The sequence below is a fragment of the Nansenia antarctica genome (assembly GCF_963989245.1).
Source record: "Nansenia antarctica genome assembly, chromosome: 8".
Classification (NCBI taxonomy): domain Eukaryota; kingdom Metazoa; phylum Chordata; class Actinopteri; order Argentiniformes; family Microstomatidae; genus Nansenia; species Nansenia antarctica.
In genome coordinates, this window is record NC_137678.1 from 42,634,938 (window position 1) to 42,654,708 (window position 19,771).

At 45.6% G+C, this 19,771-nt stretch overlaps 1 protein-coding gene across 1 annotated transcript; it reads left to right on the forward strand.

Annotated features, from left to right (window-relative positions):
- Window positions 1-2,397: 2,397 nt before the first annotated feature.
- Window positions 2,398-17,316, forward strand: nampt1 (nicotinamide phosphoribosyltransferase 1; the record flags this gene model as incomplete). Its single annotated transcript, XM_080537595.1, has 11 exons — window positions 2,398-2,451; window positions 5,952-6,108; window positions 8,482-8,585; window positions 9,130-9,258; window positions 13,111-13,269; window positions 13,540-13,676; window positions 14,685-14,910; window positions 15,543-15,662; window positions 16,287-16,427; window positions 16,542-16,676; window positions 17,203-17,316. 11 exons carry the CDS (start codon window positions 2,398-2,400, stop codon window positions 17,314-17,316), a joined length of 1,476 nt encoding a protein of 491 aa, XP_080393721.1.
- Window positions 17,317-19,771: the final 2,455 nt, after the last annotated feature.

The following is a 19,771-nucleotide window of genomic DNA, read 5'->3' on the forward strand; positions in this document are numbered from 1 at the left end:
ATTCCGGAGTGTCAAAACTTCTGGAGCCTCCTTCATCCCTCCCCTCGTGACCTTGTGTCAGAAGTGTACATGTTCTGTTCTTATTGGTTGAGAGTGAGTCACTCTAGGAGGCATCGCTCTGGTTCTGAGGGCAAACATTAATGTCACTGAACTACACAACACAACGTATTATTATAATCCTATAATTACCACGGTCTTACAATTTCATTACTGCTGATAATTATTTGTAATCCTTATTATTATCATCATATGTGCTATGTTTTTTATGTTTCATTGTCTTATGATATCTTTTTTATGTGGTTTATCAACTTTTCCCCCCCTGAAAAGATAAGAATCGTGTAAAGGCATCCTTGTGTAGCCTTCTCCCAGGCAGATCATTTTGAACACGTTTGAATAGCCTAGTGATTATACCTACAGTCTAAGCTGCAGTCAATTGTATTATGGCGCCATCTGCTGGTTGCACAAATGTTAATCTCAACCATTTACCCATAGTGATAAGAGATGTAGTCGAGACTGTAGCTGTTACAGCTGTTACAGCTAAACAATTTAGTTACATTTCAGACGATTATTTTAGGGCTGTAGTGCACAGTCTAATTAATAGAATGTTACACGTGTAGTGTAACACCATAGTGCAATCTGACGTTCTTTTATAATTAATTAATAATGTGATAATGGTCTACTCTATAGTGTCCTTTGTAGACAGGTGTAGCATTGAGATGTCTAAGGCTAAACTTAATCGATGATGCCTTACTTACATGTCACCATTGCATTCCATTGCCAGTGTTTTCATGTATTTAGAATATTTCAACATTAATTATTTACACTCACCGAACACATGCACACTATATTAATACTGGGAAGGGCCTCCATTTGCTCTCAAAACAGCCTCAATTAATTAGCATTGATTCCACAAGATATTGGAAACATTCCTTTGAGATTCTGACATGATCGCATCACGCAATTCCTGCAGATTTTTCATTTGCCCTTTCAAGCTGTGAATCTCCCGTTCTACCACATCTCAAATGTATTCTGTTGGATTTAGATCCGGTGACTGAGAAGACCACGGAAGAACACTGAACTCACTGTCATGCAACCAGTTTGAGACGACTTTTGCTTTGTGACATGGTGCATTATCATGCTGGAAGCAGCCATTAGAAGATGGGTAAATTGTGGCAATGAAGGTATCATTGGCACGTCAGCAACAATACTCAAATAGTCTGTGGCATTCAAGAGATGATTGATTCGTATTAATGGGCACAAAGTGTGACAAAAAAACATTCCCCACACCATTACACCAACTGAATGAATGAGAAGGTGTACAGGTGTTCCTAATAAAGTGTCCGGTGAGTGTATTTCAGAACATTCATTCTTGTTACCGCAATTTGTCAATTTAACAACCTGAATCAAAAATGTTTGTCTTGGACGATATACGATTAAGTCAATGAATAATATGTCATCTGCAAACATCAGCTACGTCTTATAGATAAATCAATAAAATATATACATATTTTTAATACATAATAATTTTTCATATAGCCGATTTGAAGTGCATGGGAATATCATGATCCCTGTTTTAATATTTCCCAAACGTGTATGAACAAGGGTATAACATGCTTGACAATAATTAACAACAATAACTGTAGTTATTAAGAATAATTGCAAAAGCTGTAAAACATTCATGGTGTCATCTGACAAGGGAACATCTGACAGGTCACCGATGCCTTTCGCTAAACAAGTGAACGAACATTTGCTATAATATTTTTTTGGTCGATATGTTCTTATAGGCTATAATGTATAGGGCCTATAATGATTAGGTCGTTCTTTCGACAGCCTACTCGTGAGCTTAGAATTATAAGGTTCTATCTCCGTTTAGGGCAGTTCAGAGATATTGAGCGTCAAAGTTTTTACATTCCATTATGTTTTGTGAGATGGAACCTTTGTATTTTATGAATTACTAACTAAAAAATGTCAACATTTAAAAAAATAACACCACACAGGCATTAATAAACACCTAATGGATCAGATTATGTAAAAAACTCAATTTTGACAAAAATGGAGATAGAACCTTATAATTCCAACGTCACGTTAACTGTAAACAGGGAAGAAAGCATCGCTGTCATTTTGCGCGGTTGGATTTAGCCCTGCCCACAAACACTACGTCATCGCTCGACTCCGCTTGGCTCGCTGCGTGATTTAGCCCTGCCCACAAATACTACGTCATCGCTCCCCTCCGCTTGGCTCGCTGCGGGCTCGTGTGATTGGAGGTCTGGGATTAAGACCCACCTCCCTCTGTTTGTCCACGGTCCTTCCCCAGCGACGACGGAGCTAGGTTGTGAATCCCCCGGCAGCACATCGCAACGATACTGACAGACGCGACTGACTAAAACCAAGGGGAAGATGGAGCACAGAGACGCCGATTTCAATATATTGTTGGCTACCGATTCCTATAAGGTGAGTGTGGTCGACGCATTTCTGTTGGTGCGACCGAGCAGAGGCTGCGGGTTGAATCCGTGCAGAGGTCCATGAATGAAACAGAAAATAACTCAAGGTGGTTTCATCTTCCAAGGCCATCACGCTTTGCCTTGGTCGCTCTCTGTCTGTCTGTTCACTAGGCCAAATGGGAGGAGAGAGGGCAGGTAGGAAGGAACGGAGTACCACATTCAGAAGCGTCCTTTGCTTTGATTCGTGATTGATGAACGAAATGACCACCAGAGAATTGACGTTTGACGCCACACAATGATGTTCACGTTGACTTTTTTTGCAAAGTACTCTGGTGATGCTACTTACTAGCAGTTAGCCCACATGCTAGCGAATAAGACGAGAGGGGGGGGGGGGAGTGATCGCTAATTGAAAAGGCGGTAGCTTTGCTTGAATGGAGGGCTGTGCAACCCCAGGGATGGCCAAAGAGCAGACATTATTTGTTCCAATGCATTTGCATTGTTCCAATGTTGCATTTGCAAATGTTTCATTTGTTCCAATGCAGTGCAAATGTCCTGAATCAAAAGCGAAACTTGGCTGCGAGGCTTGTCCTTTGCAACACTTTTCGGTCATTTACGACAAGAAGGGGAGTGCGGCTGCACACCAAAATATGTAGCCTGGCTATATTATATATTTCGCTCCTTTTTATGTATTGAGTGTTGATTGTTTTTCGTAAATTGATTCTATTTCGTTATTTGCATCACATATTTTGCCATGGTTTTCTTACAGTCTTATTGTATTTCGTGTTATAGAATAAAGCATCTAGTTAGTAGAACTGGTCTCTTGTCTTTACCAGGGACATAATTATGATTTATGTGTGGTCATTCAACCAGGTTCTTGGTGTGATTGCTGTTCTATGGTCTATCTATGGGAAGCAAACATGACTGGGTGTGTGTGTGTGTGTGTGTGTGTGTGTGTGTGTGTGTGTGTGTGTGTGGCATAGAGGGCAACATCTGATAACTGGGCTCAGGGCAACATCTTAGGGTATGGAGTGAACTGAGAAAGGGAGGGAAACGGAAGACCTGATGGATCTGGCCTGTTACACTAAATATACTAATGATTGTTGTTATATCATGCACAGTATAATATACTCAGTCATATTGTGACTCATCGCAGTGGAGGCAGAAATCAGAGGACGGGCTCGTTGTAATACATGCAATGGAATGAGGAATGGATTTAAACATGTGTGTTTGATACAATTCCTCATACATTCCATGATTACAATGAGCCTGTCCTCCGATTTCTGAACAGGAACAGAGTCCATCTCTCAATATTGACTTGCTGTGATCCAGTTTGATCATCTCTCTACCGAATTATTTTTTGTTATACTCAGTTGCATTTCATTTACAAAAACATACAAAAATCATCTGTGAAAGGCAATCTTAAAACATACTGTAAGAATACCCCCTGCACTTTCTGGTTGCCATTGCCAACCACTGTCATTTCCAGTAATGGTTGGTTTAAACCCAATTACACATTTTCTGTAATTTCGGAATGTGACGCTGACGCACGTTTTCGGTGATGTGCCATATTCCACACTATTGCAGGAATAGATATAGACATTTCTGTAAAAGGCCAATATTGACCGATAACATCAGTGCTCTGATACATCTGTCAGGCTGTGTGTGTGTGTGTGTGTGTGTGTGTGTGTGTGTGTGTGTGAGAGAGAGATTGACTGACTGACTGACACACAGTGTTTTCTCTCCCAGGAGATCCAGGCATGCACAGTAGATATGGGCATCACCACGGATGTGTGTGAGTGTGCGCGCGTGACACTAACTTCACTTAGTCCATCTGGCTTCATGCCACTAAGGCCTAGAGAAGGGACAGGGAACAGGTCAGTGGAATTGTTAAGCTGACTCACATTCAGAACCTGAATTCACAAAGAGAGTGAAAGACAGAGAGAGCAAAAGAGGTCAGAAACGTCACTGCAGAGAGATACAACTATGACCATACGTAAGCTAGCAACAAAAGCATAAGTGGTCTGTTTGCTCATCTCTCTTTGTTTGCTTGTATTTAGAGGTCCATCTGGAGACACAGCCGGTAAATTAATGTTCTGTTTTCCTACAACACGCATATTAAGCACACATGCCTGTGTCTCGGTGGTGATACCTAGCTACCCAGGCTTAGCCGGCCTCTCAAAGTATGCCTGAGCTTTTTAGGCTAGTCTCTCTGCTGGAGGGGCATCAGAAATAGAAGGTGTCGCATCTGTTTGAGAGGAGAGAGAGTCCCGGGGGGGGGGGAGCTGCACTCAACCCTCAGCCCAGAGCTTCAACATTGGAACTCTCTCTCCGGTCAACAGTGTCCATCCTCACCCCAGGTGATGAGACACACACACACACACACACACACACACATATCCTGTAGATATGGTCTATGGATGGTGTTTCTCCTATTTCTATTTCATTTCATTTCTAGTCACGTAGTGCCAGTGCCAAGGCCGGCATCCCCAGTGACATCCCCCTATTCTCTCTGAAACCGGTGACACCTGGCAGGTACACTACCTTTTCTTTTCTCGGTTGAATCTGGTCAAAAGCAGTGCACTATGGGCCACACGGGAGGTTGTTGTCAGTTGAGACGCTCGCTCGCTCTTGGCTTAACGTGCATACCACTGATGGTTTGGGGAAGAGACGATGACCTCAGTCGATGAGACGGTGACCTCGGTCGACATCCGGACTTCCTGTCACTCGCTGTTCCTGCGCAAATCTCTCGTTCACCTCACTGCGTGGTTTACTCTGAGAGGCGGGGCTGCGGTCTTTAATTGGTTGGCAGGTGGGAACAGTCATCGGTGTGTCCATCTTCTTAGTTGAAGATCCCCTGTTTGTCCATATGGACAGGCCCAGACGTGCCTCTGCCTGATGCACCTCTCTGACTCTGAGCTGTGTCAGTAGTGTCAGTGCAGTGCACCCTCCTAAATTTCGTTGTTTGGTACCTGTACTATAGCAATGACAATAAAGACCATTCATTCATTCATCTGAGACTCAGTCCTCCTCCACACACCACCCAGCCTACTGACCCTGTTCCCACAACGTCACAACGATATGGCAGCCTATACTCCCTGTTGTCTGTCTGTCTGTCTGTCCGTCTGTCTGTCTGACTAATTATACTCTGAGGGGCTGACATTTCACTAGGCTGTTTCACAACATTATGATGTGAAACGCAACTTCCTGGTCGTTACAAAACGTCTGTTAGCAAAGAAAATGACTGTGTATTGACTTCACCACGCCTGAGGGCACGTCTATTTTAATTTTCTTTAATCTTTTATTAAACTTGGAGGGTCGCGGGAAATCAGTTATATTTCATATATAGTATTCATATATATTTAAAATACCAAGTGTACCGGTCAAGACCATACTAAAGAACTTGAGCCCTTCTCAGTAACACACACACACAGACACACACACACACACACACACACAAATGTATGTCCTGTAGATATTGATGTTGTCTCTCCTATTTCTATTTCATTCCAGGTGACACATTACAAGCAGTACCCACCGAACACAAGTAAAGTGTACTCCTATTTCGAATGTCGTGAGAGGAAAACTGACTCCACCAAGAACAGAAAAGTCAAGTATGACAAAACTGTCTTCTACGGGCTGCAGTATATCCTCCACAAATACTTAAAAGGTAAGGATTACATTGAGTGTGCCAATCACTCCCTTTCCTCAGGCATAGGCCTTAAATTCACCCCCAGAATCAGTTTGTTCAACATGTTTCCAACCTGTCCTGAGATCTGGAAGTCTGACAGACTTTGATTTATTTGACCATTTCCTACGAGCCAGTTCACCAGAAGTCCCTTCTAGTGTTTGAGAAATGACTGATTCACAGCAGCATCACTCTCATGTGACGGCCCTGAGATTCAAGTGTGTAAGATTGATGGCAGAGGCTTGGCTAAGAAGGATGACAAACCCCTCTACAGCGTAGCAGGGCTCTACGCTAACCTTTAAATGAAAAATGTTAGGGGCACACAAAGAAATTTAGGAGCACAGTGAAAAATGTAATTATAACACATTTTTATTGGTGATTTTGCAATTTTTGCACCAAAATCACACATTGGCCCATGCCTACAGCCCTACTAGACGCAGAGTTGATGGCATTGTATTATGGTAACTAGCTGTGTCAAGTTCTCCTGGTTAGCAGCATGTTCATTCATTCATCCATGTCATGCCTGTCAGCTAGCAGCTAGCAGCCCAGCCAGGCTTTAGGGCTAGGTCTGTCAGCTAGCAGCCCAGCCAGGCCATGCAGAGGTCTGTCTCCATGCTGCCCACCTCCCTGCTGCTGGGTCAGGCTACATCAGTCACACACGGTGGCCAGACAACTCCACATCTAGGGGTATTAAACTACCCCACATCCAGATGACCAGTCCCCAGCCCCATGCTGCCCGGGGTGGTGACATGTGGAGGTGGCCAGCCCAGCACGGTGCCTCTGCGGCGGCTAGCTGTTAGCACACCACCATCCCCGGGGGTCCCACCTCTCTGCCACACTCAAGTACAACATGTTGCATTTTCATGCCATTAGGCAACTTGCTTCCTAGGGTTTCCTAGGATTAGAGATGCATTTTGACTTCTGGAGTACCTCCACTACTTTCAATGGGTTCTGAAGGTCTGAGAGCTTTCTACTTTCTACCCTGGGTAGTTAACCCTGGTTGTAACCTTGGGTTCAAATCTGGAGTGTGTGGGACCAAATCTGTAGATGTGGTGAGCTAATGAAGCTTGAGATGAGAAAAGGGCGCTTGTCTCTTTAAGGCCCAGGAGGGAGTTAGCGATTAGCGATGTTAGCTTAGCGCCAGTTTAACAGAAGTAACTTCACTTTTAACATGACTTCCCGTGGTCGTAGCGGGCTGGCTGACGGCTTAAAATGTGGCCACACGGTTCGCGCAGATTTATTTTTAGAATAATAAAAATAAAAAAAATAAAACGGTACTCGCACGTGTGCTCGTGAATTTATTTCTCTAGTCGCACAGATGTATTTTTAGTCGCAAATGCGAGTGAAATGGTCGCACTGTAGAGCCCTGGCGTAGTAGACTGGGCTACAGCCCTTTTTCCCCACCAATACTACATTTACTACATACATTAAGGAATAGAACGGGCCCCCAAACGTACTATTCCGGCCCTCAGTCAGTCTGGGGGGGGGGGGGGGGGGGGTTGAGCAGCTGTTGTTGGGGGGCTTAGCTGGGACATCCCACCTCAGGAATCCAGGGGAATATATACTCCCTCCCCCCATCTGAGATGTATTTCATGGTGGGGAGGTAGGTGCTGAGAGAGAGAGAGAGAGAGAGAGAGTGCTGAGGGAGCGAGCAGGGAGACAAAGGAACATCTGCTCTTTCACCCCTCTGCAATAGAAAGGCCAGCTGCAGGAGCGTTGATTCAGGAGCGTTGATTCAGAACAATCATAGTACTGAAAACAGCCTGAACTCGACGAGTAGAATAACTAAACTCTGTTTATTTTTTAATTTTACTATGCTTGTTACTTTCATCGCAACAGGGAGCTGTCAGGCATCTTTTCTGGCTCTGTAGCTCTCTTCTTCAGTGTGTTGGGCTGACCATGTCATGCTGAACGTGAGATGACGTGTGGTTGATTAGTTGCTTGTGTGTGTGTGTGTGTGTGTGTGTGTGTGTGTGTGTGTGTGTGTAGGCCAGCAGAGGCTGAGTGACTGAGTGTGTGTACGCCGTGCTGAGAGGACAAAGACTCACTGTCACAGAGTGAGAGATGCTCCTAATTCAATAACATAGGGATGGACAGGAGGGTGGGATTCCAATGCTGCTCCCCCCCTCTCACTCTCTATCTCTCCTTTCTTTACCCCTCTCTCCCCCCCTTACCCTTGCTCTCTCCCCTCTGTCTATTCTTTTTTTCTTTCCCTCCCTTCTCTCTCTCTCCATTTCTCTCTCTCCCTTTCTCTCTCGCTCTCTCTCTCTCCATTTCTCTCTCTCTCCCTTTCTCTCACTCTACCTCCTATATCAACCGGCACTGTCTCTGTCTTGCTTTAACCCCGCCCCCCAGGGAAGGTGGTGACCACGGAGAAGATCCAGGAGGCTAAGGAGGTGTACAGGGAACACTTCCAGGATGACGTTTTCAACGTCAAAGGATGGACCTACATTCTGGAGGTACGGATGCTGCCCGATGCTAAACACACCCCTACTGCCTACTACCCTCTACTCCATACTACCACCTACTCCATAGAGCACACATCTACTCCACACCCCTATTGCCCCTACTGCCTAGGCACTTCATGTAGATCTAAGGATGGATGGGTATTAGATTTATGGCAACACCATTCACTATGATGTCATTGGGGATCTTTTTTATTTTATTTTAAAAGTAAACATTTAAAGTAGAAATGTAAGTTTCTAGTTTTTGACAGTCACTGAAAAAAACATGACACCTTTTTGTTGCGTCTTTTTTTTGATTGCCTAGGGCACTGTAGGTACGCTCTGACACGGTCAGTTTGAAGTTACTCAAACAACTTCATTCAGATACTGAGGCATGACATTTTGGGACTTGTATCACTTGTATGGTCTAAAAACTCAAAGTATATCGGTAACAACTTACTTAAAAACTCAAAGTATATCGGTAACAACTTACTTATTCCTTAAGGCGAGGGAGTGGCTTCAGCTTGTCTAACAATTGTTTGTTTTTGTTTGTTTACAGAAGTACGACGGCCACCTGCCCATCGAGATCAAGGCGGTGCCGGAGGGCAGCGTGATCCCCCGGGGCAACGTCCTGTTCACCGTGGAGAGCACCGACCCGGAGTGCTACTGGCTCACCAACTGGGTGGAGGTGAGAGAGAGGCAGGGCCAGAAACGCTCTGTGTGGTCGTTTAGGACCACAACCGCTAGAGGGGGCCACACTTGAGCAGTCGATTTAGCGCAAGCTACCACCCGTCAATCAAAAACTCTGCTACCACCCCTCTGTCTTCCGTAAAAACCAAATGTTGAAGTCGCCCGACCCTACACCCTACTACTGCTACTCTGGTAGTATTGTACTGTACTACTGGAAGACATACTATGACCTGTAGGCCTACTAACTATCCAATCCCTGTGGCTGTCTGATGAGATACATTTTTGATACAATATATTGTAGGCAGGAGGGGGAGGTCCTACTGAGACCAAGGGGTCTTGTTCAGAGGAGCCCTGCTGAGATCGGGCCTGGTCCTGAATAGAGAATAGTCAAATGGTAAATGGAGTCTGGACTGATGTATATGGCGCCTTATTCCAAAGCGCTTTACAATGGCCTCTCATTCACCCATTCACACACACATGGCGGCAAGCTACCATGCAATTTGGGGTTCAGTATCTTGCCCAAGGACACCTCGACCATGTGGCCAGCCGGGGTTCGAACCACCAATCTGACGACTTTGCGATCATTAGACGCCGGCTCTACCTCCTGCACCACAGCCGCCCCAAGTCACCTTCACTTGTCTCCTCCTGACCGGCCTGCCATCCTGTCTCAGATAACATGATGCCTCCGCTGTCTCAGATCACATGATGCCTCCGCTGTCACTGATAACATGATGCCTCCGCTGTCACTGATAACATGATGCCTCCGCTGTCACTGATAACATGATGCCTCCGCTGTCACTGATAACATGATGCCTCCGCTGTCACTGATAACATGATGCCTCCACTGTCTCAGATCACATGATGCCTCCGCTGTCACTGATAACATGATGCCTCCGCTGTCACTGATAACATGATGCCGTCCTGCCACTGATAACATGATGCCTCCGCTGTCACTGATAACATGATGCCTCCGCTGTCTCAGATAACATGATGCCTCCGCTGTCTCAGATCACATGATGCCTCCGCTGTCTCAGATCACATGATGCCTCCGCTGTCACTGATCACATGATGCCGTCCTGCCACTGATAACATGATGCCTCCGCTGTCACTGATAACATGATGCCTCAGCTGTCACAGTGACTCGGCTGGATCGAATCAACTGAATTTACGATGAGAGCCATCAATCATCAATCTTTTTGTTTGTTTAAATGTTGCCATTTAGCAGGCGCCTTTATCCAGAGCGACTTACAACAAATACACATGTATTAAGTAAGTGAATCATCTATCCATCAGTCATCATACGAAGAATAAATCTATGCTATGACCAAGGGCCATTGTCACAATGCTAGAAGAAGGAAGAATTATTATGATTATTATTTATTTATTTTATTAATTCATTTACAGCAGAGAAACTGGGAGTAGTGGAGATGAAGAGGTCTTTTGGAGGGACAATCTCTCCCTGCGGTCACCTTTTACCGTGGTACCCTGGCTCTCCTTGCTCTCTCTGCGCCTGTTGACAGTCATCAGTCATTTACTAGAACCGTCTGTGTGTGTCAAGGCTGGATGGTTTGTTTCCAGGCGATCTCTCTAGTGCTTTACACAGCAGGAGGATCTCTAGTGGTTTACACAGCAGGAGGATCTCTAGTGGTTTATACAGGAGGAGGATCTCTAGTGGTTTACACAGCAGGATCTCTAGTGGTTTAAACAGGAGGAGGGTATCTCTATAGCCCAGCGGTTCCCAACCTTTTTGGACTCAAGGCCCACTTAAAAATCTCTAAAGCATTCGCGGCCCACACACACATTTTACGCACACTTACAATTTCTTTTGGTGTCTCAACATTATTCTCTTATTCTTATTGGATATTTCATGTGCATCATCATACAATCATCATACATATAGTGCAGTAGGCCTAGTAGTATCACACTGATGATGCATTTTTTAAAGGTTTTAAAGAAAAAAATATAGTACCATGAATATTTATTTTTAATTAAAACGTTTTAGTACATTTTGTTTTAATATATTTATATGTATTTATGCAGGAGGATCTCTAGTGGTTTATACAGCAGGAGGATCTCTAGTGGTGCCCATGATTTGGCGGCCCACTTGCAGTACCCTCGCGGCCCACCAGAGGGTAACCCATAGGTTGGGAATCGCTGCTCTAGTGGTTTATACCCCAGGAGGAGGAAGCTCATGTTCTGAAGCAGCGCGTCGTCCTCTTCTTCTGGTCTGGCGTGACCCTGGAGGGTAACGGGGCCGTGCGGGGCGGTGGCGCCGCAGCAGCACATCACTCTCATTCTTGGCGGTTGATAAATGTAGCGGCCTTCCGCCTGGCGTCCTTGAGCTGGAGCCGGGCCACCAGGCCAGGGACACTGGGCTTGTTATCTCTGTTATCTCCGTTTTTGCTCTAGTGAGACACTGGCTGATGGCTCTGGCTGCGGTCCGATTCTCAACCCTCCCCCGAAGTGTATAACCCCCCCCCCCCCCCATAGATAGACAGGTACTTTATTGGTCTGCGAGGGGAAGTTAAAAGGTAAATAAAAAATGTCAAACGATTTAAAAGGAATGGACTGGTATAAGCAATATAGCGCTCTCCTGGTGTGTGTGTGTGCGCACGTGTGTGGGGGTGCCCCCGCCAGGATCCTGAGGCCAAAGAGTTCTTGTACGCCGACCAAGCCCTCCCTCATGTCACATGAACACAGAGGATATATTCTGTTTTGGCTTCGGGAGCATGTGACTCTGATCTGCGCCACACCGCCGTGCTCTGGACTGGCCTCTGCTGCCTCCCCCTGTCACTACAGCTCCAGTTTCTTGACATTCCTTTTTTTTTTTAAGTAATCTTTTCTGAGTGGGGCAGTCCCACTCATATTTTTACATTTTTATTGGACAGATACAGTGAAGACAGACAGGAAAGTGAGGAGAAGAAGGGAGAGAGAGGATATGTCAACAGGGCATGGGGCCGGATTCGAACCCATGCCGGCATGGGCATATGTGTGCGCTGTAGACCGCGGTGCTAGACCACTGGACCACCCCAAGCCACGTTCCTTGACATTCCTTAACGTATTGTCTTTATCTAATTTCATTAGTTTGATATCTTCTAGACAGCGCATACATGAAGGCGTAGCCAGAGTTTTACGTAGAACGGCGGTAGAACCTGGATGGAACTTCAGTTCCTGTTGTTTGGAGTCGGAGGAGGTCACCCATGCGTAACGCATGACCCTCCCTCCTGGGTTCTCATGGTGTGTGTGTGTGTGCGTGTGTGAGCCTCCAGACAGGTCAAACACACATGCGCTCGCATGCATGCACACACCACGCACGCACACATGTCCTCCGCTTTTTCGAAAGAAGTCTTGCCTAAAACACACGCGCTCAGACACGGTGTGATAATATTGACTCGCCCCATTCAGCGATGAGCGGACCTAAACAAAGCCACGGGCCTTACGGTCCCTGGCAGCGGCCCCCAGCTAAGGTAACTCGGTCCTGGGCCCGGGTGCGCGCGGAATCCCCCTAGGCAGACCCCCTCATGTTGACATGGGGCGCTCCTCTCCCCGCAGCGTTCCCAGGGAATCTGCCCCATGCCTCAGCTCCCCCCTGAGCCTGTCCAGCACACCCCAGTACCCAGCAGCATCAAGGGCCCGGTCTAAAGAGGGGTTGGTTTTGGGTTCAAGTTCCGGTTGACTACACTGGGGGTGTGTGTGTGTGTGTGTGTGTGTGTGTGTGTGTGTGTGCAGACTTGTGTACTAGCTAGCTAGGCAGCTCATACTACCTCGCCTGCTGACCTTTTTTGTTAACCAATGACCACGCCTCTACCCCCCTCTCCCCCCCCCCTCCCCTCTGCCTCCCTCTACCTAGACCATCCTGGTCCAGATCTGGTACCCCATCACCGTGGCGACCAACTCACGGGAGCAGAAGAAGATCCTGGCCCAGTATCTCCTGGCGACCTCTGGGAACTTGGAGAAGCTGGAGTACAAGCTGCATGACTTTGGCTACAGAGGAGTGTCTTCACAAGAGGTACGGCCCGGCGCCAACGTAAAAAAGTCTATATCCCTGACAGGGCCTCTGACTAGAATACTAGAACACTTTATTATCTGTTAGGAAACGTGTTTGGCAGACTCTGCCAATCACAGCAGAGAGATACACACTGCCTACAGAAATGAGTATATATATCCCAAAGAGGTTACCTGCATTTATGCATCAATGTACTCCAGAAAATGGATAGTGGCCAATAGATTCAGGCTTGTATAAAGATCCAAAATCAAACCCCCCTCTTTCTGGTTTCAGACCGCAGGGATCGGGGCCTCCGCCCACCTGGTCAACTTCAAGGGCACAGACACGGTGGCCGGCATCGGGGTCATTAAGAAGTACTACGGCACCAAGGACCCCGTGCCGGGCTTCTCTGTGCCTGCAGCCGAACACAGGTACAGAGATGAGGCTGCTTCCATACGCCATATCTCCTTATGATGGAGGGAGGGAGGGAGGGAGGGAGGGAGGGAGGGATGGATGGAGGGATGGATGGATGGATGGAGGGAGGGATGGAGGGATGGAGAGAGGGATGGAGGGAGGGAGGGATGGAGGGAGGGAGGGATGGATGGAGGGAGGGAGGGATGGAGGGATGGAGGGATGGAGGGAGGGAGGGAGGGAGGGAGGGATGGAGGGAGGGAGGGAGGGAGGGATGGAGGGAGGGAGGGATGGATGGATGTGATGTTGGCATTATATATTGTCATGTGCCGTGTCTCTGTCAAGGCTATTGATAACAATGTGTATAGACACACACACACACACACACATACACAAATATGTATGTATTCAGCAGAGTTACTGTACACAAGGGCAGTTACTGCTGCTTGAATGCTCCCTTTATCTGCCTCTGTACATTCTGGGAAAGGCCAGAGCTGTCCTCTTACATAATCTCCCATTCCACGGATTTCATACTCTGAAAAGTCACGTTTCTTTCACCATTGTACATTGTCTCACAATTGGCCAATAAGTGAAGAATGTCATGCTAAATATATTAAGACATACCTGTGCAGTGCCTATAGAAAGTCTATAACCACTTTCAAAAAATGGTCACCTTTTGTTGCCTGGGGTCAAAATGTGTTTAATTTGTATTTGAAAAAGAAGAAAAAAAACTGGACACTTTCAAAGGTGAAGAATGTTCAATAATTAATACACAAGTCTCCAGAAACCTTTCTGTGGCTCTACGCATATTATCTCAATTAGGAATTGTTAGTAACAACAGCCAAATTAATCTGGAATTAAAAGTGTTACAAAAAACAGTTTGGCCAATGGCCATTAGAGTCTGTCACTTAAGTCTCAAAACATTGATACAGACGCCCTCTTGTGGTGGATTTTCATATAGGACTGACCAGGGATCTGAAGCTTAACCCGGTATTCAACAGTCTCTCTCTCTCCCCCTCTCTCTCTAGCACCATCACTGCGTGGGGTAAGGACCACGAGAGGGATGCGTTTGAGCACATCGTGAAGCAGTTCCCCAACGTGCCTGTGTCCATCGTCAGTGACAGCTACGACATTTACAACGCCTGTGAGAAGATCTGGGGGGAGGACCTCAGGAGCCTCATCGAGTCCCGTAGCGCTGACGCACCCCTGGTGGTCCGCCCCGACTCTGGGAACCCCCTAGACACAGTCCTGAAGGTACTACAGGCCTAACTCGACTTAACTCAAGAGTGTGTGTGTTTAATTGCCGCGCACGTGAAAATGGTCTGTTGACGGTCATGTGTTTCAAATTAAAAGCTGTATAGGTGCTATTATACTGTAGTAGGTGTTGCTGAGGTAATTAAATACTCTTGCTCTGAAAGAGGGTAACCAAAAACGTGACTGCTTTCTGCTTATAACCGTTTCACTTTTCCAGCCGCTCATTAAGGATGGATGACAGCAGAGACTGAACCCAGAACAATTTATAATGAAGTGAAATGAAACATGATATTATTGATGGCCATTATCAAGGTCTCAATGTACAAAGACAGGGCTGGCAGTAGCAGCTCCGCAGCAGAAACCCTGTCTGTATGGAAGCCGCAGGCAAGCGTGAGAGCCGCAGCAGTTCCGCCACGCACACAAGTTGCTGAGGTAGACGTTGGCGGCGCGTTCGAGACGGAACTCAAGCGCCTCTAGACCTGAACACGGCCCTCTCTTAATGCCATAATGTGCCATAATGTCGAATATGGGCCCAGCCCTAACAAGCACCAGACGGTGTTCTCCGAGCGCCCGCCAGCAGCTCCTGTGTGACTGTCTGACCTCTGACCTTCTTGTCTTCTTCCTCTCCTCAGGTGCTGGAGATCCTGGGTAAGAAGTTCCTGCCTACGGAGAACTCTAAGGGCTACAAGGTGCTGCCGCCCTACATCAGGGTCATACAGGGCGATGGAGTGGATATCAACACGCTGCAAGAGGTACACACACACACACACACACACACACACACTGCCGTAGGCTGAAGACCCATATCTTCAGGCTACACCTTAACGGTCCCTCCTGAGACGTCTACTAAACCCCCCTGTACTGTTTCCCCATACATAATAAGAAAGGTTTAGTTTTATTTTATCGTCCTTCTTCTTGCACGACGTCTGCCACTGGCCCCAGGCCTGAGCATAGATGACTTTATCCTACTATGACTGGTGGATAGATTATTCAGTTACCTCAAATGTAGACAATAGTCAAATGTATTTGTTGTAAGTCGCTTTGTACAAAGGCGTCTGCTAAATGCCAAAAAAATAAAATAATATATACTGTATATATAAACACGCACACACAAGCACATTTATTGCTTATATTGCATTCTCATTTTATGCACCCAAATTGTGGCATGCACTGCCAGTTTACATTAGGGATGCAAACTCAGCAAATATGTTCAAGCCAAGACTAAAAACCCATCTTTTTAATATTGCCTTTAAATGAAAAAATTATTAAATTATGATTATAGAATGATTGGAACCCTAACCCTATTATTATTATTATTATTATTATTATTATTATTATATACATGTGTTCCAGTTGGTTTGTATCTCTGTCTCCAGATAGTGAAGGGGATGAAGGACCACAAGTGGAGCATTGAGAACATCGCCTTTGGCTCCGGCGGCGCTCTGCTGCAGAAACTGACCAGGGACCTGCTGAACTGCTCCTTCAAGTGCAGCTACGTGGTCACCAACGGGCTCGGGGTGAGCCGTGGGACTGTTCGCACGCACGCACGCACGCACACACACACACACACTACCTTCACACTGAAAAAGACAATTGAAACTGAATGTACATGTGGAATGTTCCATTCATAGGTGAACGTGTTCAAAGACCCGGTGGCGGATCCCAACAAGCGGTCAAAGAAGGGCCGTCTGTCTCTGCACCTGACGCAGAGCGGCGACTTCGTCACCCTGGAGGAGGGAAAGGGGGATCTGGAGGAGTACGGAGTAGTAAGTTAACGCTTTGAACATCTTACGCGCTGGAAAACAAGACCTAAACAGACCTTTCAGAGGGAGAATACTTCACGAGGGGAAAACATGACAAGACGTGTGGAAAATCTTCAATGGCATATGGAGTCACCTGCCACAGGTGTGGTAAACAAAGCCACTATGCAAACGCGCGTGGGTCAGGTAAAAGCACAGCACATGACATGACATACATGTGGGGCTCAGTTGGCAGAGCACGGCGCTAACAACACTCAGGACCTGGGTTCGATTCCCGCTGGGACCATATATACTGAAATGTATGCGCTCACTGCAACGTAAGTTGCACTTACACTGCAAAAAGCGTCAGATTAATGGCATATATTATATTATTATATTCCGCCCCCCCCCCCCCCCCCCCCCCCAATCCAAAATCAACCCTTGCTTTGGCCCCTTCCCCATTGTACCTAGGAGGATGACCATAAAAGAATGTAGCGACATAAAATGAACTTAATAATGTCCCTCTTGTGTGTGTCTCTCTCTCTCCCTGTAGGACCTGCTGCACACAGTGTTTCAGAACGGGAAGATCGTCAAAACGTACACGTTCGATGACGTCAGAGACAATGCCCGGCTCATAGAGACGGAGCTGGAGGAGCTCCCTCACTGAGTAGCAGCACTCCCCTTTCACCCCTGACCCCGAACGGCTGCTACCCCCAGTGGAGGCAGAGCGCTACTAATAACCCCCAACCCCCCCCCCCCCCCCCCCCCCCCCCCCCCCCTTTACAAAGCACTGTCCTCCACCAGAGAGGAGGAGATTAGAAACCCACACATGTCCGAAACCCACACCTGAAAGCCCCACCGAGGGAGGGAGAAGGAGAGGGAGAAGGAGAGGGAGAGGGAGAGGGAGAGGGAGAGGGAGAAGGAGAGGGAGAAGGAGAAGGAGAGGGAGAGAGAGAGAGAGAGAGAGAGAGAGGAGGGAGGGAGGGAGAAAGAGAGAGTATTGAGACAGAGAGAGAGCGAGAGAGGATTGAGAAAGAGAGAGAGCTGTGATTGAGATGAGTATGTGATTGAGAGAGAGAGAAGAGGACACATCCACACTGACTGTACCCTGTGTTTTATGTACAGAGCTGTTTAAAAATGTCAGAATCTACTTAGCTTTGTCTGTTTAGTGATGGACGAAATGATATCATAGTATGTAAATCATTTAACTACGGTTATCTAACGGTGTGTATATGACCAAGTGTCGCTATAATTGATCACAGATCTTCGCAGGAAAGGAGATGCTGTGTGTATACTATGTTAATGAAAGTAACAGAACATTGTGTGGCGGCAGGACTGAGAAGTAAATGTTAAATGTTGCTGAATGTGAATGTCTGTGTGTGCGCTGACAGTTTTCTTCCTTTAAAGGATTATTGTATTCCTTTATGCAAATGCATTTGCCGATCAGGGGTGAGCGCACTCTTCCTTAACTTTGTTGGCCTTTTTTTAAGAGAATATAATAATAATATAATAATAATAATAATATTATTATATTAACAGAATATAGCTTTTGCCCCGCATGAGATAAGACTGCTCAAATGTGGCCAAGAAGATTGAAAAGCGAATCCTGTTTCTGAAACACTGTCTAAGAAAAAATAATGCCATAGTCTAGTCTCTCTGTTTTTGTCACCTTTTTATTTGTGTACTATTACTCATTCCTGTTAACCATCTGTTTTGTTTGATTTCGAGAACAAAAAAGGAGATTCTCGCTGTTTTTAAATGATGGGGACATTTTAGTAGAGCTTGATTTTACTATTTTGATACTGTCTTGGTACCTCAAAAATCATTATTTTGTATAACAATGGTTATTATTGCCAGAATTATTGCAGTAAATATCTATATTTACAATGATGTGGCCAAACTGCCTTCTCACTTGTGTATATAACAACTTACTTTCGATGAGGGGGAGGGCAGGTTCGGGAGGAATAGATCTGTTATTATTTTCTTTGTCTAATGCCCATTTTATAACAACAGAATCCTCCAAACTGGTTGGTTGTAGTATGACTGTTGTTGTGGTCAGCTTGTAGCACATGTTTGTGTATAGTCTTGTGTGAATGCTTGAGAGTGTGATATTGGTGAATTCTATTTTTGGTTTTTGTATGTATATGCTGGTTGTCCCAAATTCTTTCCCACAACGTATCTGATATGTTAACTAACATTACGGTTGCAATCAATGTTGTCAACACATTAAAAATACCACCCCGTCAATTTGCTGAAATGTTTGACTTTTTTATGGTTCAGTGGAAAAGGCGAAACCATTCCCCTTTCTAGCTGCTGTAAAAACAGTCCGTTTCCTCAATGCACAACAAGCATTTAATTCAATTATTTAACTCACATTTTGAAGAACAATTAGAACTTGTGTGTGAACGTTTAAATAAAATAAAAAACATGATCGTTTACTCTTTCCAGTGTTCTCTATTCATTTGTACGGTCTCTTATGATTTCAGGTAACCTATCGTTACTTTCTGTGGTGTCGGTAGTTCGGTGTGTCTCAAGTCATATCGTATGACTAACAGCTCCCGGTGGCTGAATGAATGAATGAATGACAGCGACTTGAACAAGAGACCGAAGACCTTATAATCACAACCAGAGGACCGACTGTGAGCAGCGCTTTGGTGGGAAGAGACGATATCACGGAAAGGTCTGCCAAGAACGGAAACCAAACTTCCTACCGATTACTTTCTAATCTTCATTTTTATTCATTCGCGAGTGTCGTTTTCAAGAGTGGGCTGGTGCTTCTAAAATCGGTATACAATCATCAAAAGTCTTGCCACTTCGTGAGCTTAGAATTATAAGGTTCTATCTCCGTTTAGGGCAGTTCAGAGATATTGAGCGTCAAAGTTTTTACATTCCATTATGTTCTGTGAGATGGAACCTTTGTATTTGATTAATTACTAACTCAAAAATGTCAACATTTTAAAAATAACACCACACAGGCATTAATAAACACCTAATGGATCAGATTATGTAAAAAAAAACTCAATTTTGACAAAAATGGAGATAGAACCTTATAATTCTAACGTCACGACTTGTTTCAGTTGAGTAGTAGCAGATGCAGTCATTTTAGAGAATGATAAACTTAC